Source organism: Trichosurus vulpecula, chromosome 1 (genome assembly GCF_011100635.1).
Source record: "Trichosurus vulpecula isolate mTriVul1 chromosome 1, mTriVul1.pri, whole genome shotgun sequence".
Lineage (NCBI taxonomy): Eukaryota > Metazoa > Chordata > Mammalia > Diprotodontia > Phalangeridae > Trichosurus > Trichosurus vulpecula.
The window spans coordinates 461,405,983-461,433,202 of record NC_050573.1 but is presented as its reverse complement, the minus strand read 5'-3'; the positions used below and the strand labels follow the sequence as shown (position 1 = coordinate 461,433,202).

Below are 27,220 nucleotides of genomic sequence, written 5' to 3'. Positions count from 1 at the left end.
ATCTGACTGACCTCTTCTCTCACTGGCCCCATGTACCACTGATAGATCTTATGCTTCTTCTGACTAACAACTCAGCACTGGCAAGATGCTGTGCCTACCTCGACACACCACACCCTTTCTCTTGCCTCCTCAGTCACCTGCAAATTTGATTCTCCTGAGATCATACTGTTCCATTCTTTGGAACCATATAGCATCATCATAGAGGTTGCATGTGGCTTACAGGACAGACAGACAGCTGCAAAGCTTCTCAAGATGTGGGTCCAAGTCCTTTCTCTGGCCATGTCCTGCCCATGTGATGCTGGGTAGCCACACAGCCTCTCCAGGCTCTCCACAGTTCTCTAAGATTATAGGTTTCAGAGACGGTGATAAATTGCATTTATTGTAGTTCCCTCATCTGAGAATTCCCCATACCAAAGAAAACCCAGGTGCACAACCTATTCCTATAGCCTCATTAAAGGAATACTCATATTTCACAAAGGATGTTTGTGGTAGAGAGCACCTGGCTATCACTGAAAGAGCCATGCTATTGCTAAATGTGATCTCAATTCACACTGAGATAGTGGTACAGTGGAAAGGGTACTGGACGTGGAATGAGAAAGAGCCTAGTTCAAATCCTGCCTGGCTTTGTGACCCTGAGGCAAGTCACTTAGCCCTCTCTCAGCCTCAACTTCCTCATCTGAAAATGGACATAATAATAGCATCTAACCCATAGCATTGTTGTGAGGTTCAAATGAGATGACATGTAAAGTGCTTTACAAATCTTAAAATACTACATATATATTAACTATTATTATTATCATTTCTACGATCATTCACTCTTTGCCTTATATCAAATGCTAGGCCCAGCTCATTGTTCATCTATAGTGTCTGCCCTAAATATATGCAATAATAGATTAATTCAATGAGTTTCCCACCTAATTTCATGGAATGTAAGCCTGGACAATATGCATTCTTCATCCTATTTGTTTTTCCTTGTGTGGGTTGTCAAACTAATCTCCTATGAGTGGCCTTAGACTTCACTGACAAGGTCCCATGATATTCTGGGGCACAATCTCATCAGGAACAAAATCAAATGGGAACACTTGGAAAACCTCTTATTTATAAGGAATCTTTCTTCCATTTAAACTTTGTGCAAAAAATCCTCATAGCACTGACAGACAAAGTACCTCTGATGAACATGTTGCTCAGCTCCTCATTTATTTACTCAGAGGGCCGCTGAGGAGTTACCACAGATGTAAATATCTGTCAGATATTTATAAATACACCCAGAGAACAACCTTTAAGCCTATTTTTTCTACCAAGATAAATGCAATTTTGTGATTTAAAAAATAAAATAATGAAATATTATATTTTCCCTGTTTCAGTGAAATGTAAAGTGATTATGAAGATGTGTTCAATTATAAAAATATCACCTCTGAAAGACAGCCTGGTGTCTTAATTTCCAGTCAGAATATTCTGAAAACATTCATACAGTGATAATAAATTTTATGTGTGTGTGTGTATGTGTATATATATACATATATACATACACACACACACACACACATACATACATGTTTTAGACATCTAGGTAATACTACACAGAGTGCTACACCTGGAGTCAGGAAGACCTGCATTCAAATCTGATCTCAGACACTTAATAGCTGTGTGCCTCAGTTTTGTCATTTGTAAAATGGGGATAATAATAGTACCTACCTCCCAGGGCTGTTGCAAGGATCAAATGAGATAACAATTGTAAAGCACATAGCACAGTGCCTGGCACACTGTACATGTTATATAAATATTGTCTTCTATCATCATCATCATTAATAATAATAATTACAATCAATATATTAATAATAATTTAACAAATATAATAATCAACCATGATAATATAATTAATGATAATTACTAATAATTAATTGTCATATTTGTTTTAAAGATCAACTCTTTTATGCCTCACAAGAACCCTGTGAGGTCAGTATTTCCACTGTACAAATGATGAGAGTTACTTAAGCTGAGAGAGCTTAAGTAACTTACACAAGATCACACGTATTTATTCCTGATTCTGAGATCTTATAGAGACGAGAAGGGAGGTAGATGGGTTTCAGAGGTCTTCTCACCTACCCCCTTTTGGCAGGGTAGCTGGAAGGAGATGATAATGTTAATCTTTTCCATCATTTTAGAATCTTCCTCTCTGAAATAAACTTTAAAAATCAATTCCTGAAGTGCCTTTAAAATAGTTTTGTTTCCAGAGCATATTTCTTCTGTGTGTTTGAACAAGTCTCCTCACATTTACCCAATTTCATCTTCTTAAGTGTCATCTCTATTTCTTCATATTTGGCACACTACAAACTGGGATACTAGAATCCAAGGAAGTGGCTCCGTTGTCATCAACTATGAGAATTTGTAAACCGTAGAAATGCTAGCAAATTATTTCTGTTTTTTGTCTCCCTTTCAGCTTCTATAAATGTTGTTTGAAGGCTCTGGGTTTTATGCCAAGTCATGCTTCATGCTTCTTTTCCCTTCCATAGCATTTCATTGTTTTCTGAGGTGCTAGTATTCACTATCTTCAGTCATCTTTCTTAGTGAACCTTTACAAATGAACGTTTATTCTGAATTGGTGTTTCCCTTTTCCCTTTTCATTCCCCTACTTGACAAAGAGTTCAAGCATTTCCCAGTTAAGAGTTTCTGGACTCTTGTCTTCATTTTGTGGTAGCTATTTGGGGTCAGTTAAATTTCTCTAAGAAATGTTGATAATGAAGAGGTGATGTTATTTCAGTCCATTCTGTATTTTGCAGTCAACATTTTAAATAAGTTGGTTCGGAGATGTTTTAATATTTATCCTTTCTCCCTTTTGATTTTGACCTTTACACTAACTAGTCAATAGTCTGCCTGTGTACTCAGAGCTAATTCTGAAATGACTCACATACTATTTTTTTTCTTTTTTTTATATTTAATTTATTTAACATATTTAGTTTTCAGCACTGATTTTCACAAGAGTTTGAATTACAAATTTTCTCCCCATTTCTACCCTCCCGCCCACTCCAAGACAGCGTATATTCTGGTTGCCCCATTACCCAGTCAGCCCTCCCATCTGTCACCCCACTCCCTTCCCATCCCCCTTTCCCTTCTTCTCTTGTAGGGCAAGATAAATTTCTATGCCCCACTGCCTGTGTATCTTATTTCCTAGTTGCATGCAAAAACTTTTTTGTTGTTGTTTTTGAACATCTGTTTTTAAAACTTTGAGTTCCAAATTCTCTTCCCTCTTCCCTTTCCACCCACCCTCCCTAAGAAGGCAAGCGATTCACCATAGGCCACATGCATATCATTATGTAAAACCCTTCCACAATACTCATGTTGTGAAAGATTAACTGTTTTGCTCCTTCCTAACCTATCCCCCTTTATTGAATTTTCTCCCTTGACCCTGTCCCTTTTCGAAAGTGTTTGTTTTTGATTACCTCCTTCCCCTGTTTGCCCTCCCTTCTATCATCCCCCTTTTTTAACTTCTTCCTCCTTCTTTCGTGTGGGGTAAGATACTCAATTGAGTGTGTATGGTATTGCCTCCTCAAGTCAAATCCGATGAGAGCAAGATTTATTCATTCTTCCTCACCTGCCTCCTCTTCCCTTCCTAGAGAACTGCTTTTTCTTGCCACTTTTATGCGAGATAATTTACCCCATTCTATCTCTCCCTTTCTCCCTCTCTAAATATATTCCTCTCTTATCCCTTAATTTGATTTTATTTTTTTAGATATCATCCCTTCATATTCAACTCACCCTGTGCCCTCTGTCTATATATATATACATAGACACACACACACACACACACACATATATACATGCATACATATATATATATACATATATATATATATACACACACACACACACACACATATATATATATATATATATATATATATATATATATATATATGCATATTCCTTTCAGCTACTATGATACTGAGGTCTCATGAATCATACACATCATCTTTCCATGTAGGAATGTAAACAAAACAGTTCAACTTTAGTAAGTCCCTTATGATTTCTCTTTCCTGTTTACCTTTTCATGCTTCTCTTGATTCTTGTGTTTGAAAGTCAAATTTTCTATTCAGATAGTCCTCTATTTTATTGAAAATCCATATTTTGCCTTGGAGCATTATACTCAGTTTTGCTGCATAGGTGATTCTTGGTTTTAATCCTAGCTCCATTGACCTCCAGAATATCATATTCCAAGCCCTTTGATCCCTTAATGTGGAAACTGCTAGATCCTGTGTTATCCTGATTATTTTTCCACAATACTCAAATTGTTTCTTTCTGGCTGCTTGCAGTATTTTCTCCTTGACCTCTGGAATTTGGCAACAATGTTCCTAGGAGTTTTCTTTTTGGGGTCTATTTGAGGAGGCGATCTGTGGATTCTTTCAATTTCTATTTTGCCCTCTGGCTCTAGAATATCAGGGCAGTTCTCCTTGATAGTTTCTTGAAAGATGGTATCTAGGCTCTTTTTTTGATCATGGCTTTCAGGTAGTCCAATAATTTTTAAATTATCTCTCCTGGATCTATTTTCCAGGTCAGTGGTTTTTCCAATGAGATAGTTCACATTGTCTTTCACTTTTTCATTCCTTTGGTTCTGTTTTATAACATCTTGATTTCTCATAAAGTCACTAGCTTCCACTTGCTCCAATCTAATTTTTAAGGTAGTATTTTCTTCAGTGGTCTTTTGGACCTCCTTTTCCATTTGGCTAATTCTGCCTTTCAAGGCATTCTTCTCCTCATTGGCTTTTTGGAGCTCTTTTACCATTTGAGTTAGTCTATTTTTTAAGGTGTTGTTTCCTTCAATATTTTTTTCAGTATTTTTTTGGGTCTCCTTTAGCAAGTCATTGAATTGTTTATCATGGTTTTCTCACATCATTCTCATTTCTTGTCCCAATTTTTCCTCTACTTCTCTAACTTGCTTTTCCAAATCCTTTTTGAGCTCTTCCATGGCCTGAGACCAGTTCATGTTTTTCTTGGAGGTTTTTGATGTAGGCTCTTTGACTTTGTTGACTTCTTCTGGCTGCATGTTTTGATCTTCTTTGTCACCAAAGAAAGATTCCAAAGTCTGAAACTGAATATGAGTCCGTTTTTGCTGCCTGGCCATGTTCCCAGCCAACTTACTTGACCCTTGAGTTTTTCATCAGGGTATAACTGCCTGTAGAGCAAAGAGTACTTTGTTCCAAGCTTGAGGGGATGCGCTGTTGTTTCCAGAGCTATTTCTATACAGCCAGCTCTGCCACACCAGTAGTCCTCCTTCCCCAATAACCGCCCAATAACCCGGACCTGAAGCAAATCTTAAGCAGGCTCTGCACTCCTGTTCTGATCTGCCACTTAATTCCTCCCACCAGGTGGGCCTGGGGCCGGAAGCAACTGCAGCTCTAGTTCTGTAGCTGCACCTCCCCTCCGCTGCGCCCGGGGCAGGCGAACTCTGTCCCTCGCAGCTTTTCCCACTAACCTTCCCTGTTGTCTTTGGTGTTTGTGGGTTGAGAAGTCTGGTAACTGCCACAGCTCACTGATTCAGGGTACTAGGGCTTGTTCCACCCGGCTCCTGGTCTGGTTGGTCCTGCTGCTGCCCACGCTGAGCTCCGCTCCCCTCCACTCCGTGCACGATAGACCTCATCCAGCAACCATCCAAGCTGTCCTGGGCTGGATCCCTGCTTCCCTCTGCTATTTTGTGCGTTTTGCAGTTCTAGAATTTGTTCAGAGCCATTTTTTATAGGCTTTTGGAGGGAACTGGTGGGGAGCTCACGCAAGTTCCTGCTTTCCAGCTGCCATCTTGGCTCCACCCCCCGACTCACATACTATTAACCACATGTTTCTCATATATTGACTGAGTCAGGGCTTTTTGTTATTTGTTTGTTTGTTTTTTTCTGTGATGCTATTCTCTTTATCCAGCACTTCCCAACTCTTCCTGGAAAAAGTACTCCTCATACATAGATTAGTAACATACATTTGGACTCTTTCATCTGTGATTAATCACAAATTACACACACCAGTATATCTTTTCTCAGTCAGGAAGACCTGAGTTCAAATCCAGCTTCAGATGCTAGCTATGTGACCCCGAGCAATTCATTTAACCCTGTTTGCCTCAGTTTCCTTATTTGTAAAGTGAGCTAGAGAAGGAAATGGCAAACCACTCCAGAATCTTTACCAAAACAAACAAACCAACCAACCCTAAAAGAGGTCATGAAGAGCTGGACACAACTGAAAATGACTAATCAACAAATGTCTTTTGTCATCTTTTCCTCTACTCACCTTTACTCTGAAGTCAACAAGCATCAGAACATAACTCGGTTTGGAAGGTCTCGTCTATTTGTTCGCCCTGTTCACCCTCTTTGCAACTAATGCTGGCACATAAACTGAAGCTTGGCTTCATAATGGCTTGTTCGCTTGTGGTCATCATAAATACTATATCATGATAATGTGGCCAATGTTTTCTGTTACTGTTGCTTGGGCACACAATGAAACCAATTCCATCAACTCATTTACTCATCCCTCTGAAGACTATATATGAGTCATGCTTTCATTTAGCTATGATTTCTCTTTGTCTTATGGTTTCATTAAGGTGCTGATGTCAATATGGGTATGGTTTTAGTGACCTCCGGTAGTATAAAACCTCATTAGACACTGGACAAGAATAATTCGTTTAGAGTGCATTCATTTAAAGTAAACAGTTAAATTCATGGTTATGGGCAAAATTATAGGCATACCACTTCCCAGATTTATTTCTCTCTTTTAATAGTGCCACCATTTTCCCAACAACCCAGGCTTGAAGCAATATTTTAGTCTTCCCACTCCCTCATTCTTCCACGCAGCCAAGCAGTTTCAAAATCTTACTGATTTTACCATCTCAAACTTCCCCTCACCTTGCCCATTTCCATTCCCATAGGTACCTTCCTAGTTCAGGCCTTTATCACTTCTTACTTGGAAAACTATAAAAACCTCCTAACTGGTTTTCCTCTCTACAGACTCTCTTCTCTTCAATACATTCTTTAAATTTATGTACTCTTTTTAATTACTGTGATCAAGTCACCCACTCCCTATAATCACTGACTGCAAGCATAAAACCCTCATGCAATTGTTGGCCTCCACAGTCTGATTTGAACCTATAATTGCAGCATTCTCTCACATTCTCCCTTTATGAAATTCAACTCCACTCAATTCAACAAATGTTGATTTAGTAACTGCTATATCTAAAGCTCTATGTATTCAGGCATCCTGTCAAAATGAAGTGCTCTTCCCTGTTCTTACTCCTCCCTCTCTAGTCTTCTTGCCTTTTTGTTCATGCTAGCTTCCATCCACAGAATTGACTCTCCCCTTCTTTTACACTGAAATCCTTCCATTTATTTAAGGCCCAATTCAAAGGCCACTTCCTCACATGAGGCTTTCACTGAGCTCCCTGGTAGAAAGTGATTTTTCAGAGTACCTTGAATCTCTCCTTTGCTCTAATCCTATTTTATTCTGAATCAGTCATTGGTATGTAGCACTGGGCTTGGAGTCATAAAGACTTAGGGTGAAATCCTGCCTCAGATTACTAGACTTACTAGCAAGGTGTAAAAATGGGGATAATAAAAGCACCCAACTAGCAGGGCTGTTGTGAGTAACAAATGAGCTATTATTTGTAAAGGACTTTGCAAATCTTAAAGGATCCTAGTTATTATCATGACTTTTAAATTTTTACCTCCATAAAGGCAAAGTCTTTCCTTTGTGTCATTTTGCATCTGCAGCATGCTATTATGTGCCTAACAAACAAGAAATCAATCAACAAGCATTTATTAAGTACCAGGCACTGGGCGAGGTACTGGAAAGATAAATTCAAATAACGAAACAATTTCTACTTACAAAGTGCTTACATTCTAATGTAAGAGAAGTATATACGGAGAGAGAAGTATATACGGATATGTACATATGGCATAAAAATAAGGTAAATATTTACAGATACATACAAAGTAGTTAAATACAAGGTTGTCTGGGAGGGAGGGCCCTAGAAGCTAGGTAATCATGAAAGATTTCATGTAGAACAATAATGTTAAACACAGATAGAAATGGAGGCCATTAATTCATATATATAAGGATCCCTGCAGGTCACATATTGACAGTTTTGAAATGTAATATTAAATATTAAAATCTATATTTTATTGCATTTTTATTATTTTTGTTAAATATTTCCCAATTACATTTTAATCTGGCTTGGCAGCACTTGGGAGCATTGCTGATATAGAAGATTGTGCTTGAGCTCCACCTAGGGAAGAGTGGGACCTATAGGGAGACAGGAAGGAGAGAGACCATTCCAAGCATGTAGGATGAACAGGAGAGGATGTGGAGGCAATGAGGATAGCTAGCTTCTTTAAAGAGTTTGGCTGAGAAAAGAAGGAAAGATACAAGATTCTAGCATGAGGGGATGAGATGGTTTAATGAACATTTCTTAAAGATGTGGAAGATAGGTGGGGTGGAGAGATGGAGAAAGAGAGGGAAGGGCACCTTGGCAAGTAGAAGGATCAATTTTTTGAGCCTGGGGGAAAGGTGGAAAGAGTGGGATGTGATGTCAAAGAGTGAAGTGAACTGAAGGTAAGCATGGTTTATGCTTCTTTCAAATAAATATGTGTGTGTGTATCTTATATATTCAATACTCAATTGGATCTAGGATGTAACTGATATAGCTCAAATTGATATAGATATTCCCTTGAAACACGCAGAAACAATACATCCAAATAACACACCCATGCCTGCGCACCCTATGTACCACTGGTCCACATCCTCCTATAAATTTATCAACATGTTAGGGGTCTTCCTCACTTTCAATCTTGTCAAACCAAGGATCTCAGCCCATATTATTTTTTCATTCATACATTTCTTTGATGATAGCCTTTGTACCACTTTTATTTAGAATTCTTTGTAAAGTCTCTCATAGTCTGGTACCAATTTATTTGCAGACTGTGTTATAACCTGCTCATACCTACCATGTGCTCCAACACTGTCTTTTGGTTGACTTTCAATTTTCTTCAGAGGCTTTGGTGTTCCATGACTAACAGCCTCACGACACTACCAGAAGGATCTTGATATGTGTGCACATATATGTGTATGTATATACCTATCCACACAATGCATATATGTGTGTATTTATTATTATTGTAGTTCAGTCATTCAGTCATGTCTGACTCTACATACCCCCATTTGGGGTTTTCTTGACAAAGATCCTGAAGTGATTTGCCATGCGTATCCCCATTTTGCAGATGAGAAACTGAGGCAAATAGAAGTTAAGTGAATTGCCCAGAGTCACACAGCTAGTAAGTGCTTAAGGCTGTATCTGAATTCATATCTTCCTGGATCCAAGCCCAGGGCTCTATCTACTGCACTGCCTAGCTGCACGCACACACACACGCACACACACACACACACACACACACACACACACACACGCGTGTGCATATACACATATACAAATATATAAGATATTCAGACAGATAGATATGGTGAGAGACAAATAGACAGACAGACCTTTGCTTGAAGAAGAATCTTGGGAGGTGATTAAAAAGAACTGTGCAATCCAGCATACATTTATGTATATATCAAAGCTACTGGAAATTTTCTGTGTGGAATTTCAAATTGACCATTTCACACTGACATAATACTATAACTCAGAAAATTGTGAAATAAACAAAAAGCCAATAGTAAATGAGCCTACCTGTAAAAGTAGAATACCTTGGATCAAATTCGATGATTCCTTCTGCATTGTCATTTTTCATTATTATTATTCGAACTGTAGAGACATTTCCAATTTCTGGAGGTTGATCTACCTGAAGTCCATTTTCTCTAACAGTAAAATCATACCCTCTTGGAAGGTAATAGAAAGAAAAATAAATAAATAAAATCATTATGAGATGGAATAATAAGAATTAGTTAAAATGAGCTGATAACACTTGCTAGCTTCTATATCCCAGGATCCTATATCTGATCAAGTGTATCCCTGATCAATTGAGTCATTCCCCAAATAAAACACAGTTGATGAAATTATAGGATACAAGGTGTAGAAAAGCGAGACAATGAGATATTAGGATTTTGCTCCTTTGAGACTCTGAGTCTCACTCACTGCTGATAAGGGTATAGAATCTTGACTGGCTGTCAGATTATTAAGAGAGTGACCCATTCCCACCCTGTAAAGGGTTCAACTCTTTCAGACTTTTGATAGGACGGCATAAACACAAAGAAATATTTCTACTAGGGGAGACAGGCACTGGGGAGACTCTGGAAGGGTTCTCAAAGGAGATGACACTTCAGCTGAGCCTTCACCAGAGCGAGGGAATCTAAGAGGCAGAAGTGAAGGGGGAGATCATTTCAGGTAGAATGGCAATCTGGTCAAAGGCACAGAGAGGGGAAATAGAATGTTGGGTGTGGAGAATTTTACTATAGTGTAAGTTTTATGAGAAGACATAATGTGCAGTCAGCTTGAAAATATGAGTTGGAACCAAACTGTAAGGGGATTTAAAAGAAACAGAAATTTTGTATTTTATCCTAAGTACAGTTGGCCCTTAGGACACATAGTTTATTATTAGTTAGTTGGTCAGTCAATAAAGATTTTTAAGTGCCCACTACATGTCAGACACTGTGCTAAGCACATTCAAAGAAAGGTAAAAGATAATCCCTGTAAACACTCATGGAGGAGCTCACAGTCCTATGGGGGAGACAATATACAAACAATGAGGCACACACAAACTATATGCAGGATAAATTTGAAACAATCAATCAACAAAAAGAAAGCACTAGAATTAAGGGGAATCAGGGAAAGCTTCCTGCAGAAGGTGGGAACCATATAATATTTGTAGTACCTGATTCACAGAGTTGTCAGGAAGCTCAGATCTGAGAATTTATGTAAAGCTCTTTCCAAATTTTAAAATACTAAGCTTTGTCTTCTTCCTATTTTACTTTGCATCATAGTTTTTAGAATATACTGCCAATTTTTGCCACACAGTACCACATTTAAAACGTGACAAGTACTGCAATTTTAAGCTGTGATTCTATTATGATGCAATATTGTATTACAATTGTGTTTCGAAGCATTATAAATTGTTATTATCCCCAGCAAGTTCTAGGACTTGGTAAGAAACGGTTTTTGAGCATTTAGAATGGGAAGTGGTCATGACTTGGATGGCGTAGCTTCATAAAAAGTAGGCAATGCTCTAATAATTTTATTTCCTTTATTGATAGTTATTATATTAGTAAATTAGAGGAATGCTATGGATATAATATCCTAACAATCGAGTAAAACATTTAACAAAATTTTTCATGCTATTTTTGGGGTGGCTGATACAAAGACAGGAGGGCTAAATGATAGTACAGTCAAGGAGATTCAGGAAAAATTTGAATAACCAGATCGAAAGAGTTAATGTGTTGGTATCAACTTTCAGAGAAATCTTTAAAGGAGTACCCCAAAGATCTGTCCTAGGTCCTGAAATGCCTAAGTTTGTTTGTTTGTTTAGTCTGAGACTTGAATAAAAGCATTAGGAATGCTTATCACATTTGAAGATGACACAAAGCTGAGAGGAAAAGCTGTTATGTTCAATAGTTAGAAACCAAAAGAGATCTCAATAGGCTAGAAGTATACTCCTATACATTATATCCTATAGAATATAGGATTTAATAAGATAACATTGAACAGGAATGAATGTAAACTTCTACAATTGGGCTTAGGAGGAGGCATGGATAGAAGATGACAGTTCCAATTAAAAAAAAAGATGCTGAAATTTTAATGCATTGCATACTGAATGGGTCAACAGGGCAGCCAGCCAAAACTAAACTAATGTGATATTAGGGTACAGTAAGATAGGCATAATGTCCATAAACAAACAAAATTTTAGTCCACATTTTAGGCAAGTTAATGATAAGCTGGAACATCACAAGAAAAGGGGAACTGGGGACTAGAAGCTATGTCATATAAGAGCTACTTGGAGGATCTGGAGCATTTTAGTCTAGGAAAAAGAAGACTTAAGGGAGACATACTAAATGTCTTCAAGTATCTAAAAAATTGTCATGTGGAAGAGGATTTATACCTGTTCTGTGTAGCTGGAAAGTAGTAGTAATGAGCCAAACTGGTAGAAATGGACAAAATTAGCAAGGAGTAGATTAAGATTCAACATAAGGAAAAGCTTTTGGACAATTACAGCTATTCGAAAGTAGAATGAATTGCCCCAATAGTTAAGGGGTTTCCCTTCACTGAAATTCTTCAAGTGAATACCAGATGACTCATTTTTCTAGGATACTTTAAAGAATAGTTCTGTTCAGGTGTGTGTTGTAACTAAATAGCCTCTAAATAACCTTCCCACTCTGAGATTCATATATTATATATACACACATGTGTATATATACACATATATGTATGCATATATACACATAGGTGTATATATACACATATATATGTATATGCATGCATATATATACACACATACAATCATTCATCTGGGATGATCACTAGTGAAAATACATCATATTAATGAGTCTAGGAATAATACCATATTGACAGGATATACTAGTGAACATATACCATATTAATAAGTCTAGAAATCAAAAGAAACTGGTGAAGTGCCAAAAGGACTATTAGAGTATGTTCTAAATTCAAAGTTAATAAAGATGCGAAGATATTAAAAAGCAATGTTAAGCACCATACATTGGTTTACATTTGAAATTTAAAACAGGTGGCAAGTATAAAACTATAAAAGGAACGTCAGAAAAATAGATGAAAAATACTTTATTCTTTGAGAAAATTAAGGAAGAATGACTCTTCTTTTTTGGTTTTAATAACAGTAATTCTGCAAAGTTATTTCAAATGCTAATACTCCAATCAAACGCAATCTTGAAGATAGCTAGAAATTATGTCTACTTTTCTCATCACTGAAGACAAAAATGTTAAAAAATGTAATGGCCCTTCCCTTACTTCCACAGTGCTAGATATTTACTTGGTATTTATAGCCTATTTTATACCAAAAGGCCCTAAGTAGGATTATGAGAGTGAATTAATATAATGCAAAATAGGATAAGTAGGAATAAAAAACAAAATGATAATATAAAAAAGAGAGAGAACACATGATAAAATGTATCTAGGATGAGTTTCCCAATCTCTTGGGTAGAATTTGCCATACCTATCACATTCAAATGAGACATCAAACAGGACACCAGCATATAAAATATCAGATCTGTTTGGGTATGCTTTCCTGCCCACCTCCACCTACTGGCTTCCTTCAAGGCTCAGCTTAAATATTACCTTCTCAAGAAGACTTTCCTGGGCACTGCTAGTGCCTTTCCTATGAGAATACCTTCAATTTACACAGTATAGATCTTGTATGCACATCGTTATCTCTGTGTTGTCTCCTCTACTAGAATACGTGTTCTTTGAGAGCAGACGCTGTATTTCTGCCTTTCTTTTTAACTCTAGTGCTTATCTGCACATTGCTTGGCACATAATAAGCACTTAATAAACGCTTGCTGACTGACAATAAAAAATGAACTGAACAGTTGAAATATCCATAAAATAAATTTTTTAACTTTGCAAAAACCGTATTTAGTTATGATTACAACTTTTATTCTACCTTTGCTCTGACATTCCATAAGAAATAAGAACAGGGACTAGAAAGAAGCTATATCCCAGTTAGGTAAAGCTGTCTATAGTTTTATGATTTATTTTTACTTTACCTTCCTTGTAGTTCCACTTTGGTAATTGCAAGAGAAAATTCCTCAGGACCTTCAGGAAGGTCATCATCAACAATTTCAATATGGATACTTTTAGCCTTCTCCTTTGGTTCAAAGAGAAGTTCCCCTACTGCAGGAATAAAATCTAAGCCTGCTTCTGCTGTTCCACTTACAGTCTCATACCAGAGTTTCACTTGGCCCAAATGTCCACCTAAACGAATAACTGTGATGTTAACCTAAAAAAGAAACACTTATTTTATTTCGATTCTGAACCTAATCGATTTTCACTTTTTCTGCTTTGAGCTAAATATTTTATTGGTCATTGAGATGATGTTAAAATTGTTTGTTGATAAAAAAAAATGAATTATGTTGGGAAGACAACTTAAAGGTTCATTAATGTGGCAGGGTATTTATCACTAGAAACAAAGGGGTCACTGCACATTCACAATTATTCTCAACATTCCTTTCACAATGTGAATGACTAATTTGATACAAGCATTAAAATTTGAAGCACCTAGTACTATACCTTCTGTCCTTCTTCTGACACTTGGAGGAGCTTAGATGACAAAATGAACCAGCCATAAGGAAAGTCACTAGCAACCATTGTAACATTGGCTGTACTACTAGACTTGCTTAAACTTCCTTCCTCACTGATTCCAGTAAGCTGAAACTCATAGAAACACTTTTCTTCAGGAATGCTATCATCTAAAACCTATAGGAAACAAAACCAAAAAAAAAGCAAATTAATCCACAGAATCCTCAGAAAGGGATCTGCTAGGACAAACTCTGTAAGATTATATCAAACAAATATGACATGGCAGAATGAATCAGACTGCCAAGTAAGTATTAATACCTGTATGACCACAATGGCCACAGACTGTCCATCTCGCATGGTTAATTTTCCTGATGTTTCTGCAAATTCCTCTGCCAGAGGGGGAAATATACTCCAGTATATTGTGACTTCTCCAAAAGTTCCTGGGCCACGAACCAGGCTATAGGTAGGAACACAAAAATGTACACTCATTAAAATTTTAAGACTTTAAAGTAGGCAGAGCTTTCTGAAAATTTTAGTTCTTCATGGTTTTCAAAAACTATTTCATGGAGCTATGTTTTAGGAATATGATAAGCAAACCCAAAGGAATAAGGAAGGGAATAATAGTCTAATTTGAGTGGATCAGAAGGTTCATAGTGGGAAGAGTAATGAGATAAGGCTGGAAAGATACTGTGATGCCAGATCATAAGAGATGTGGAATGACAAGAGATGTGGAGTGTCAGGAGGTAGAAATTTACCCAACAGTCCAGAGTTATCAAACGCACACCCAAATCAGATTAAAATGTAATTAGGAAATATCTAACAAATAAAAATAGTACAGAAGAAAATAACGTTAACATGGTTTTCTAAGTCAATATTTGACCCACAAAGATCCTTATATGTGGTTTAAGGGCTCCCATCTCTATTTGAGTTTAACACTGCAGCAATAGACAAGGAACCACTGATGGATTTTGAACAAAAAAGTGATATGACCAGATCTATACGTAAGGACACTGAAGACACAGGTCTGGATCTTATAATAGGAGTCAGGGATGGAGACACAGATTTTTGGAGTTAACTACATAATGGTTGAAGCCATTATATTTAAAATATTTTCAAAGGAAAAAGAGAAATAAAACAGAACTATAAAAGCCCAAATCACTTATTTTACAGATAAAGAAACTAAGAGGTGAAGTCAATGAATAGAGGTCATTTTCTTAGTTGTTGTTGGCTGGTTAGTTGGATGGAGAGTGATTTCATTGACACAGCGAACTCTCAGTGAGAAAATTCCATCTACCCATCTATATCCAAAATTGTTTCACAATTTGGAGTTTTAGAGAGTAGCCTTAGCACTAAGAGGTAAAGTGACTTGCCTAGGTTTACTTAGTCCATGTGTCAGAGGTCACACTTGAACCCAGGTTGTCCTAATGGAAGTCAACTTGTTATCCGCTATGCCATGTTGCTTTTTCAGAAAGTCACAATACACATGGTTAATTTCAGAGTCTGGATTTGAACACAGTGATTCCAAGGCACTGCCCTTGCCACTACATTGCGTTATCCAAATCAAGCTAAGTTTTCATTGCCAATTCAGTGACATTATATTACTGACAATTCTTTACAACATCAAGATAACACAGACAAGTCATTTGATTCAGTCACTCAAAATACAGTGATGACAACATGGAAATGGCCTCTTCAGGCATTTAACCAACCAAAAAATAATTAGGTAGACATGATTAGGGCAGAGAAAAATTATGATAGCACATACCTAATGAGAGCAGTGCCATTATATTTTGCTGAGGGCTCTCCAATGAAAACATTCCTAGATGATGGGGCTATCCCGACCTCTCCAGATCCTCCTTTTTCTCCCTGTATGACAATTGCTGCTCTACCTAGGGGAAAACAAGTCTTCAGTACAACTTTTTCTAAGACGGATGTCTACACAGTGTCTCCTCAGTACTCCATATTATATTCCATGATATACCATATTAAATTACTGGACTCCTCAGCTGAAAATTAAGTGCTCAAATTGTATGCTATTGTTTACCTCTCATAACTAGTGCCATATATTTAAAAGATAGGGAACTGGAAGTAGAAGTATAGTGTAGAGCCAAGGAATAAAGTGAAAGCACCTACAATCTATAGATTTCAACCTATGACTTTAATCTCATGAATATAATCTTTAAGAGAACTGGGCTAAGTGATCATACACTATGCAAGACTACAGTTCTCAGACAAGCCTACAGAATAAAAGTAGAAGAACCCCAAGTAGATGAACAAAGCAATGATGCTCTCTCTAGTTTTCAGTGCAACACTGTCTTCACTGAATACTCGAGAGAAGAGGGGGTAGAAAATAACAGAATAGAAAGAGCACGGCCAGGTACATATCTTGCCCGGCATCATCCTTCCAGATGTCTAACAAAGATCATCATCATTGCCTGCATACCGGAATTTCTATGACTACTTTTAAAGCAGGATTGAATGGTTTCAGAACCATTTCCTGGACAAGTTGTTGAATGCTTCTGTCTAGAATTCAAGTGCAGTTTAGCAAGAAGCAGGATTAAGTAGGAGAGAAGTGGTTGAAGTTTTATTTTTGTTACCCTTTACAGATCCACAGATTATATGTCGATAGACAGAAAAGGTAAGTCAGAAGTGCACATTCCTGAAAAGTAAAATTACCAAAGCAACTACATTCATATGACATTAAACAATAAATTGGTCAAAGAATATTTTTTCAAGGAATGAAATGTACACAACCAAGGGTTTTCTACATTTGTTAACTACTGAGTATGCAATTGTAATTTTTAAGGAACTGATGTAAGTTGTAAGTGGAAAAAAAGGAGAGTTTTGCTTACCATTTACTGGTGATATTTCTGCATCATCAAGGGAGAACAACTGAATGATGAAGCTCTTATCACCTTCCAAAAAAGTGTCTTGAAGTGCATGTAAAACAATAGTCTTCTGAGACTCATTCTATATCAAACCACAGAATTAGGAAATATTTTCAAGACTGATCCAAAGACAATCAAAACATTTTGCATCAGTAAAACAACTATATTCATGCCTGCTTTTTAAATTTAATTTAATTGTAGACTCCAGGGCCAGAGCACAAATACAGAATAGAAAAAGAAACAAAACACATCATAAACTTAAATACTGAATCTTAAATACAAAGAAAGAAAAAAAAGCATGTTATGTGCACAGCAGAACCTAAGAGAGGATTCCATGCTTGCTTTAACAAAAAAAATTCAACCTTTTTTTTTTCTGAATCCTGAATTGCTTTTAAAGAGAGATATTGAACAAAAAAATAGCCCTGCTAAAAAGAAGATAATGGGCTCCTGGATTTATCAAGGAACCTCCACCATTGGTTCTTCATTAGGTTGGGAGTTCCTTGAGAGCAGAAGCTGTTTGTTATTTGCCTTTCCTCTTGTATCGCCAGCACTTGACACAGGGCCTGGCATGTAGTCAGAACCTTAAAAATGCTAGTTGACTTACTCTTCTTTAAAAATTAGCTACTTTGTCAGTATATGGCGCTAATGAAATCCATGGGTTTAAGCCCTGCACAGAGCAGTTGGCTTCACCTGGGCAAAGGGGAGGAAAAGTTCCAGGATAGAGATCAAACATTCAGTTCTTGAAAGGCATGCTTCTGTTTGCAACACATAAGCTGCCCACTATAATACTACTACTAAAACTAGAAAAACAACTCAAAGCATACTGACAATAAGTTACTAGAATCATCTTCATATACAAAAAAAAACTGTTTCAAAACCTTCACTTAAAAGATACAATTGATAAGAGATTTTATTTGCAAGTAGAAATGTTCTTAGCAGTTAGATCAGTTTTTTATTAAAGTGACAAGTCATTTAACTTAAGCAAATAAATTATTAATTCAGCCATTCATATTTACATGCTTTATGCCTTTTAAATAGACACTGACTAGATATCCATATTTAACATTCTTGAATTTAAATATATATGTATGTATATGTATGTTAAAATATACCATGAAGGAGAGAAATTTCTTATAAGCATGCATCAAGAATGAAGGCTGATCTTCCCAACCACATTTAAATTACTCTGGGAAAGAATAGGACAAGAGAAACCACAAAAGGGCATATCTATTTGAAACAAGAACCCAGAGACCTATAATCCTCTGATGATAGATATCTCATAATTACTAAAACTGACAAAAATCTGCTCTAAGCCATTTTATCATTGATAAGAAATATTGCATTTGAAATTTCAATGTGTATGTCATCAAGTACAAGGACTACTATTATTAATGTTTTTGGTGATGGAGCTGACTTCCTGAATGGAAGAATGCTGGCTGTCAAAATGGTCAGCTAAGGAGAGAGGAATATTCTGAATCCTTCAAAGAGTTTTGTTCTGCATAAAGTGTACCAGGAAAATACAGAGATATTCCAAAAGATAACACTATGATGACCATTCCCAAAAATATGACTCAGAAAACTAGCTGTTATATTATTTTGCTCACCACTGCTGGCAAATTACTGAACAGAGTCCTTCTAAGAAAGTTTCTGTGTAACATGTCTGTCACATGCTCCTTTTATATGACATTATAATCTCAAAAAGAATAAAACCAATATAAACTCCATTCAATACAAATGATAGGATTCATATTACATAAGCTACATAAGACAGTGTATACTTTGGGTGGAGGTTGAACTAGATGGCCTCTGAGTCCTTCCAACTCTGCAACTCTACTATTTTAGGATACTGTGATATGTTCAGCACATAACCTCTACCCTACATTTAATGAAACTGTGCAATGCTTTCAAGAGATCCTGGCCCTGTAAGTTACAAGGCAAAACTGAATGTTCTAAGATGTTCGAGGTATTTCTACCTTACCTGGTTATTTGGCTGCAAAAATCACCCCTTCAGTCAAAACTCTGGGCTTCAAAATCAAACCATTTGTATTTTGATTCAAGATCTACCATATCACTCACGTTGTTTTTACAAATACTCCACTTGACCCCATTTGGTCCCATCACTGCCTTTCCCTTTCTATTCTCTTCAGGTTCAAACTTCTGAACCTTTTTAAGTTTCTTTTCACAAGTTAAAAAACAAAACCACTTCTACCAAGTACAGTTGTTCCAAATGTACATCTTCTAGGACAGGGCTTCTTAAACTTTTTCCTCTCACGACCCCTTTTCAGTTTTGGTAGCATTGCTGTTGTGTGGCCTGAGGGCATGTACAGTGCAAAGTACACATGCTTTGTGTTCAGAACCAAGGCTGCAGTGAAGTTGCAGGAGTAAACATGGGCAAATGCCGCCAGACACAACTTAGATTCATTACACATTGGATATTTAATTCATTTTTGGTCACTGCAAATTCAGAAACCTTTTGCTGTTGCCAATTTTTTTGCAACACCATATGCAGTTACAACCCACAGTTTAAGAAGCACTGTTCTAGGAGATACTTTTGCAACCTCAAGCAACTAATCATATAAGCCATGAAAGATGATGAATACATGTACCAACTAAAAGCAAACTATCCCAATAAAAACACCTACTCTTCCTACAGAGATATGCCAATATCAACATATGCTTTTCAATATACTTTTGAATTTGACAAATTTACTAATTTACTAAACAATATGTATTTGAAAATTGTTTATCCCCCTTTTCTCTCATCTTTCCTCTTAATAATACATTTTCCTCTAATAAAAAGTCAGTGCTACACAGAATTCCAGTTATACTGTGACTAGTTGATGTGATTATCACACTAAATTATATTACTACTTTGGAAAATGAAACCAATCTAAATCTGCAAAGAACACACACGCAGACACACAGACACAGACACGAACACACACACACACACACACACACACACGGAGACCTGTTCCTTACTATACCTCTTCAAAATGAAGTGTTCCATTCAAAGGACTTAAATCATCTTTAGCTGCTTCCTCCAGAACCCATAAAAGTTGTACTTCTCCTTTTCCTCCTTGGGTCCGGGTAACTGTCAATGTGATGTATGAGGAAGGATCATCAGCTAATAGGGCTTCAGGAACTGTTACCTGGAAGCAGGTATTACACAAAATTAGATGATGGAGAAAAAAAAGAAGAGAAGGGAAATGAAACATAAGAATATCCATTTTCAAATTTAGAAGATAGTTATTACCTAAAATGGAAGTATTCTAGATCATAATTGCTTCTTACCCCAATGACCAGGGATTTTAGAGAATCCTAATTTCCAAAGTTTTCATTGAGATTTCTAAAATTAATCTCCCATTTTAACTACTATTCTTTAAAGTAATTTAATCCTAAATTAGGCAGCATTACCACTTAGATGTCTATCAAGAAGTACTTTCTTAATTCCAGTTTGAAATGTACAAATTCTCTCTCATCCTACTGATAGCAATAAATATTCCTGCCCAGTGTTTAGTGTAGCCACAAGACAGGTTAAAAAGGCACACTCTCTGCTATTGATATTTTACAGAAAACTCAGAACAACAAAAAAGAATTTAGCAGTATGCTAAAGAATAGGAAGCTGAAGACAAATTTAAGGGACAGTACCTCTAACTTGATTTTTTAGTAAAATAATCAAGCTTTGGGGATTTTGAGGCTGTGACCAAAGGATATGTTACCCCAGTTAGAAATAAATATCAGAGATTATAACAGCAGTTAAGTCAAATAAGTATATAACCATTACTTTTCAAGATTGTAAGCATGTAAATGTATGCAGCTTATTTTAAAATAATGAACTAGCATTTACATAGTGCTTTATGGTTTGCAAAGCATTTACATATTAACTCATTTGTTGCTCACAACTCCATGAAGTACTTGCTTTTATTATCCCCATTTTTATAGAGGACGAAACTGACACCCAGAGAGGTTAAGAGATTTGCCCACAGTCACACAGCCAGTAAGTATCTAAGGCAGGCTTCAAATTCAAGTCATCCTGATTCCAAGTCCTGAATTCTATGCACTGTGCAATGGGAAATTTATATTACATGTATATATATATATATATATATATATATATATATATATATGTAGATATATATATATTATATATATATAATTATATTATATATTATATATTATAAAAGCCAAGGCTTGAACAATGACTTTTGGTCCAACCTAAAAAGTCAATGGCAAATTCCAAAAATAGAGATGTTTTTCCAACCAGTGTAGAGCACACAAGAAAGGTTACAATGCCCTATTCCTCTATTGATGCTGACAGGAGATTCAAGCAAGTTAGTTTCTAGAGATTTATGAAAGTAGGGCAACTCTAGTTATGTCTTGTGGATATTTTGATCAACAGAATACTAAGATTCCCTATTCTATTCCTCAGAGTTAGGTAATTTTCACCCTGAAAAACACTGAGCTGCCTTTGCACTAAAATGCAGTCATAATTATACCTACTAGGTCTGCATTCCTATAATGCTTTCAACCTGCTTGGAAGATTCTGATAATTGAATAACAGGATTTGACTAGCAAATGCTAATTTCATTTAATAGCTCGGTTTTCCTAGTCCTAATCTAATCCTTAATTACTTAAGGCTTTAGGTCCTTTAAATTTTAATGAATATAAACAAAAAGTTCACCAAAAGGAAGCCAAGGAAAAACAAAGTTTGTAGGAACAAGTCAAGAAAGTGTTAACACATTTAATGAGAATTAAATTCGGAAAAAGGCCATGGGAAAAGAACACTCCTATTTACATCAGACTTACAGTCTTCTCTTCAAATCCAAATACTCCCAATGGAGAGTCATTTGGTGGAATAACGATGGTCACTTCAGTATCAGCGCCAAGCCTAGCACCTCCAGTCACGCTGATTAAGGAAATGTTGAAAGTTTCCAAAGACTCAACTTCAGTATCATCAATTATGGCAATTTCCAGTACTGCAGTCATCTGGCAAAAGAACACACACACACACACACACACACACACACACACACACACACACATACACACACAAACACTAGTAAGAATAACCTTCGATGTATTTCAGCTGAACTCTGAGACTGAATCACATCGGCTTTCATTTTTTTAGCTGCGATATATTTAGAGCTTTTAAAAGGAAGTAGCAGGTTTTCTTGGAAATAAATAAAAGGTCTTTTGGCAGAGTATTTGTATCAATATAAGAAGCAAAACAGCTAGGTCATAGAACCTTTCCAAGTCGGAAGCTGGTATTCTCAACTCTGCTGACTTACTTGATATCCTCGATAATAAAAGGAATAAAATAATAAAATCTCTGAAATCCCTTCTCCAGCTTAGCATTCTATAAATTCTGTTCTAAATCAACCTCTGAATACCTTGCTACCCACAATGGAAAACAGTTTACCTAAAAGTCATTATGACACTATGACCAGACTCCTTGAACCACAACCAAGGAAAATACTTATTGAAATGACAAAAAGGGCCATTTTTCAGTATCAAAGCAAGGCAAGAGCCAACTTTTGAATAAAAATCCAAACAAATGTCTTTGGCTTCATATGTTTGCTAACTGAGCCTTTTGGCTAAAGAACTCTGAGAGAAAAATCCTTGACCCATTTTTTAATCAAAGAGCCCCCATCAAAAATCATGTGGAATAGACGTTATAAAAGCTGGAAAACGACTTTCAAATTGTGTCTCAAAGGCAGTAACAAGGATTAAGTTGTGGTATTCAGATTATCAGTTTGAAGAGCTGTATCAAACGTTTCTCAATGCTAAATGTCATTTCTCAACATATTAAATGCTTCAATTTTAGTGTGTTGGGCATTAACATTCAAGATTCAATGATATAAAGCAATGGAATATGTGACCAGTATAATAATCATCCTTCCTGAAATAGAAAACTAAATTTATGTACTAAAACCATGAATTTTAAAAACACACTGTTGGAAATCTCTTCTATCTGTATCTGTGCTAAATACTGTGCAACATATAAACAAATAACACTTGGACCAATTTGAGATTTCAGTACTTGTCATAAAAATGTCCTGAACATCATATAAATGTGTTCTCAATTATAAACATTTCTTATGTCTTTGAGGGAAGTTTTGACACTTAATTTAGCATACACGTTTAAAAAGGAGCTAAGTTTTCTTTCTTAAACGTATTTATATTATTTTATTCCATAATAGACAAACTTTAGAAATTTAAATGTTTGACATTTCAAAACTCAGATTCCATCAGAGGGTCATAAACTCAAGAAAGCTTAAACAGTGGAAAAGAAACTCACTAAACCATCTTTAACTCAAATTATCTAAGAGCTTTTCATGGTGGACAAAGAATATGTTCCATGTTAGATTTAAGAATGAACACAGAATGGAATAAATCATTGATTTTTAATGCATTACCATATTTCTTTCCAACAGAAGCTAAATCTTACATATTAAAGGTATTAATAGGCATGATTAACATTGGAATAGCACTTGAGATTTGTCATTTTAAGAGAACATAGCATTAGCCTAAAAAGAGAATCTAAATCCTTTTCTATAAAGTTTTATTATTCAAAATACTAGTAACTGAAAAATGTATATACTATAGATATCCATAAATAAGGAAGCATTTTTATTGCTTGGTCAAATGCCTATCAGTCTTCTCACTTTTGGAAGAAACAAGTGTTTTCCTAAATAATACAGCAAATCAAAGCACATTATATAAACATATCTATGCAAATCTCAGAGCAATAGACTGGATTTGGGTAATCTTGGTATTGCAAATAACTGAAAACACTATCAACTGCCTACATGTTTTTATAGTTGCCAATGTATGCCCTTTTTCATTATATATAAGAACTCAGTAAATATCTTCAAGTTTTACATACTCTGAAATGCCCAGTTTTTAAAGGCCATGATTCTTAGAAAATATCTTTAATTTTTAAAAATTATTTGTTTCAATTTAGATGGTCAAGGAACATAAGGGCAGGAAGTGCTGCAATTTCATCTTTGTATCCTCAATGCCAATCCTCAGTGCCAGCGCCTGGCACACAGAGGTTGTTAATAAGTGCTTCTTGACTGACTGGTTGATTATGTCCTTGTGCTTGGTACAATATGACATAGAGAGATTTGTTAGAGGTTACTTAAAGTGACACATGTTGCTTTCATGGACAGAATTTAACAACAGTGGCCTCAGACACCCATGATATGCTTATAGTTTCATACTTGTCCATCTTCAAATGTGAGGATCCCATAAGATGGTGTAAAGTCTTCTAGGCTAGCACTGTCAGGTATTGCTTTCCAATAAACATTTATGAGTCCAAAGCTTCCAGCCAATCGAACAACTGTCAGCTTAAGCACATTCAATGGTGGTGGTACTTCATGGGCAATAATAGCTCCATTCATATCCTAGAAATGAAGAATAAGTTGAAGGGCAAGGTGACTGTTACTTTTTAAAAAACAAAATATTCAGCCCTCTCAAAGTAAACTTTTTCTGCATCTTGTCTGCCCTCATTATTTATCTTTTGAAATATTTTAAGTTATTCAATTATAATTTAATAATCACATTAAGATTTAGTTATTATCCAACATAAGGTATCTTCATAGCTCCAGACCTTTAAAATAGTACCTACTATAATAGATTGAAAGAAATTGCCAAGTTTACTTGTATGGGACCTGCACTAAGAATTTAACCAAATGATGAGTCAAGTTTGATCATTTTCCATGGATGCAGAATTTTGAAGCTATAACACATTTTAAATATTGACTAATTCCCTCACCTTATAAGTATGAACATTAAGGCAGAGAGAGATGAGGTGATGTGTCCAAAGTAATACATCTAGGTAAGTGGAAGAATTGGGAATTGAATGCAGGTCACCTGCCTTCAGTGTGTTTTCCACTATACCAAGTATTTTAAATATTTGCAAACAAGAAAATTTCAACAAACAATATTCACCAGAAGAATTCTCCTACCATTTTAAATATATTAAGGTCTTTCTTACCCTGTCAATGCTGAATTGAAACACTCCTCTTGGATCATCATTTTCTGCAATTATTATCTCAGCTATTTCTACCCCAGGTCTCTTTACAACTGGTTGCCCTCCGGTGAAGTCAGAGTTCATTAGGTGGACATCAGTAATATTGATGATAAACCCTTCTTCTAACTCTGGAACATCATCCTGAATAAAAGAAAAAGTTCTGGTTTTCATTTATTTGTTCTTAAAATATATTCAGTTTGAGAACCTGAAAAAGATCATGAAAGGATGACTGGACAACTTTGTATACAGGTGTGGCTCTTTAATGGTCTGGTAAGGTGATAGAATCATGGATGTCAAGATTTCTAAGCCATTTTCATATGCCAAAATCCCACTATCTAAAAAAACTAATTTAATTTATTAAAAATGTACTCATTACTCCCTACTGGGCTCATCCAAATCTCAGTATCTCATTGAATCATTAGTTCAGTTGGTGCCATTTCAAAGTAGCCATGACAGAGTATGCCAGAAAGTAGTTTGGAAATCTCATGCATTAACATAACATAACATAACATAACATAACATAACATAACATAACATAGCATAACATAACATAACGTTTATGCTATTCTTATAGAAATTTCTCAAAAAAAGATTTTAAAATAATATATGCAATTTGAACTGCATTCCAGAAGTTAAAACTATGTACATCAATTAACCCAGAGATTAAAGAAAATATGTACAAAAATATTTCTAGCAACTTTTTTTGATCAAAAAACTAGAAAGAAAGAGAAAGGTGTCCACTAATTGGTAAGTGGCTGAGCAAATTTTTTGCGTGTGAATGTAATGAAATACTATGCAATAAGAAATGACGAAAGGGATAATTGAGCAGAACCTGGGAAGACCTGCATGAAGTGAATAGAATCAAAAGAATAATTTATATAACAACAACAATAATAATAATTGCAAAGAAAAATAGCTTCAACAGACTTAAGAACTCTGATGAACACAATGACCAACCATGACTCCAGATGACTGACGATCAAGTATGTCACCTGCTTTCTCATGGAGAGATGATAGACTTGTGGTGAAGAACGAGACATACATTTTCAAATTTGTTCAATGTGTAAAATTTTCTTTTTTTGCTTGACTCTGCATATTTATTATTGTTTTTCTTTTTTAATAAGAAAAATGTGGGAGAGAGAGAACTAATGATAATCATGCAAAAAATGAAAAGGATCATTATAACATTTTTAAATGCACAGAAGAGAACAGAAGGAAGTTCTGAAGGAAACAGAAAAGCAGGATAACTTTGAAAGTAATATGCTGAATTTATTATCTACGTTTTTAAAAAGTAATCTGTTCATAAGAGATTAGCAGCTTCATAAGTGTCTCTCTGTTCTAATTCACATATAGAAATGTTTATATTCTTTGTGTTCATTAAATCTGGAATTTAAAATATTAAAAAAATCTGTAGACTCCACTTTACAGGGCCATTGTTAGGGTCAAATAAAAAGTACATTCTTTAAACAAATGCCTTTTTATTTGTGACAACTTTGTTTTCTTCTTTACAGCATGAGCCTTATTCATTTAGAGAGGTAGCCATGCACAACTAGAGAGCTGAGCTTGGAGTCAAGAAAGAACTGGGTTCAAGTCCTACTTCTGACTTTGTGAACCCCGACAAGTCCCTCTTAGTGCTCTAGGCCACCCTGTAAGATTATAAATTACAGGAAAGGCTCTGAGCAGCACTGACAGAGTCTCTTCAACCCAGAGGAACTCATCAATCCAGTCCCTATCTTTAGCTAAGGTGTTTACAGATTGATGACTGAGTACAGAGCAAAACCCTTCCAACCTAAAGGCCAAAATAACCGAATAATTCTAGTCATTAGGTTTAAGTAATGAATCGATTACCATAATAACTGGTTCAATTCAGCCACACACATATCTAAAAGCCATAGTACAACATGGAGTCAAAAAAGGGAACCCAAACTAAATGCAAATATATGAAATGTTTGTAATAGTCACAAGGCAAACAGCAAATATCCAATTACATAGTGCCAAAACCAGAAATTTTCTATATACAATAAAAATAATTTTTGCCTTTAGGGATAAAAAAAGAAAGTGAAT

At 35.8% G+C, this 27,220-nt stretch overlaps 1 protein-coding gene across 1 annotated transcript in view; it reads right to left on the bottom strand.

Moving 5' to 3' along the window:
• ADGRV1 (adhesion G protein-coupled receptor V1) overlaps nucleotides 1–27,220 on the bottom strand; it is a 727,941-nt gene that overhangs the window by 528,725 nt on the left and 171,996 nt on the right. Inside the window, exons 56-65 of the mRNA XM_036763404.1 lie at nucleotides 25,121–25,297; nucleotides 24,345–24,527; nucleotides 21,928–22,107; nucleotides 20,106–20,270; nucleotides 17,083–17,200; nucleotides 15,996–16,119; nucleotides 14,549–14,687; nucleotides 14,222–14,407; nucleotides 13,699–13,931; nucleotides 9,701–9,849 (exon numbers count right to left, since the gene is read on the bottom strand). Coding sequence (XP_036619299.1) covers nucleotides 9,701–9,849; nucleotides 13,699–13,931; nucleotides 14,222–14,407; nucleotides 14,549–14,687; nucleotides 15,996–16,119; nucleotides 17,083–17,200; nucleotides 20,106–20,270; nucleotides 21,928–22,107; nucleotides 24,345–24,527; nucleotides 25,121–25,297 — 1,654 coding nt within the window. The remainder of the gene's footprint in view (nucleotides 1–9,700; nucleotides 9,850–13,698; nucleotides 13,932–14,221; nucleotides 14,408–14,548; nucleotides 14,688–15,995; nucleotides 16,120–17,082; nucleotides 17,201–20,105; nucleotides 20,271–21,927; nucleotides 22,108–24,344; nucleotides 24,528–25,120; nucleotides 25,298–27,220) is intronic.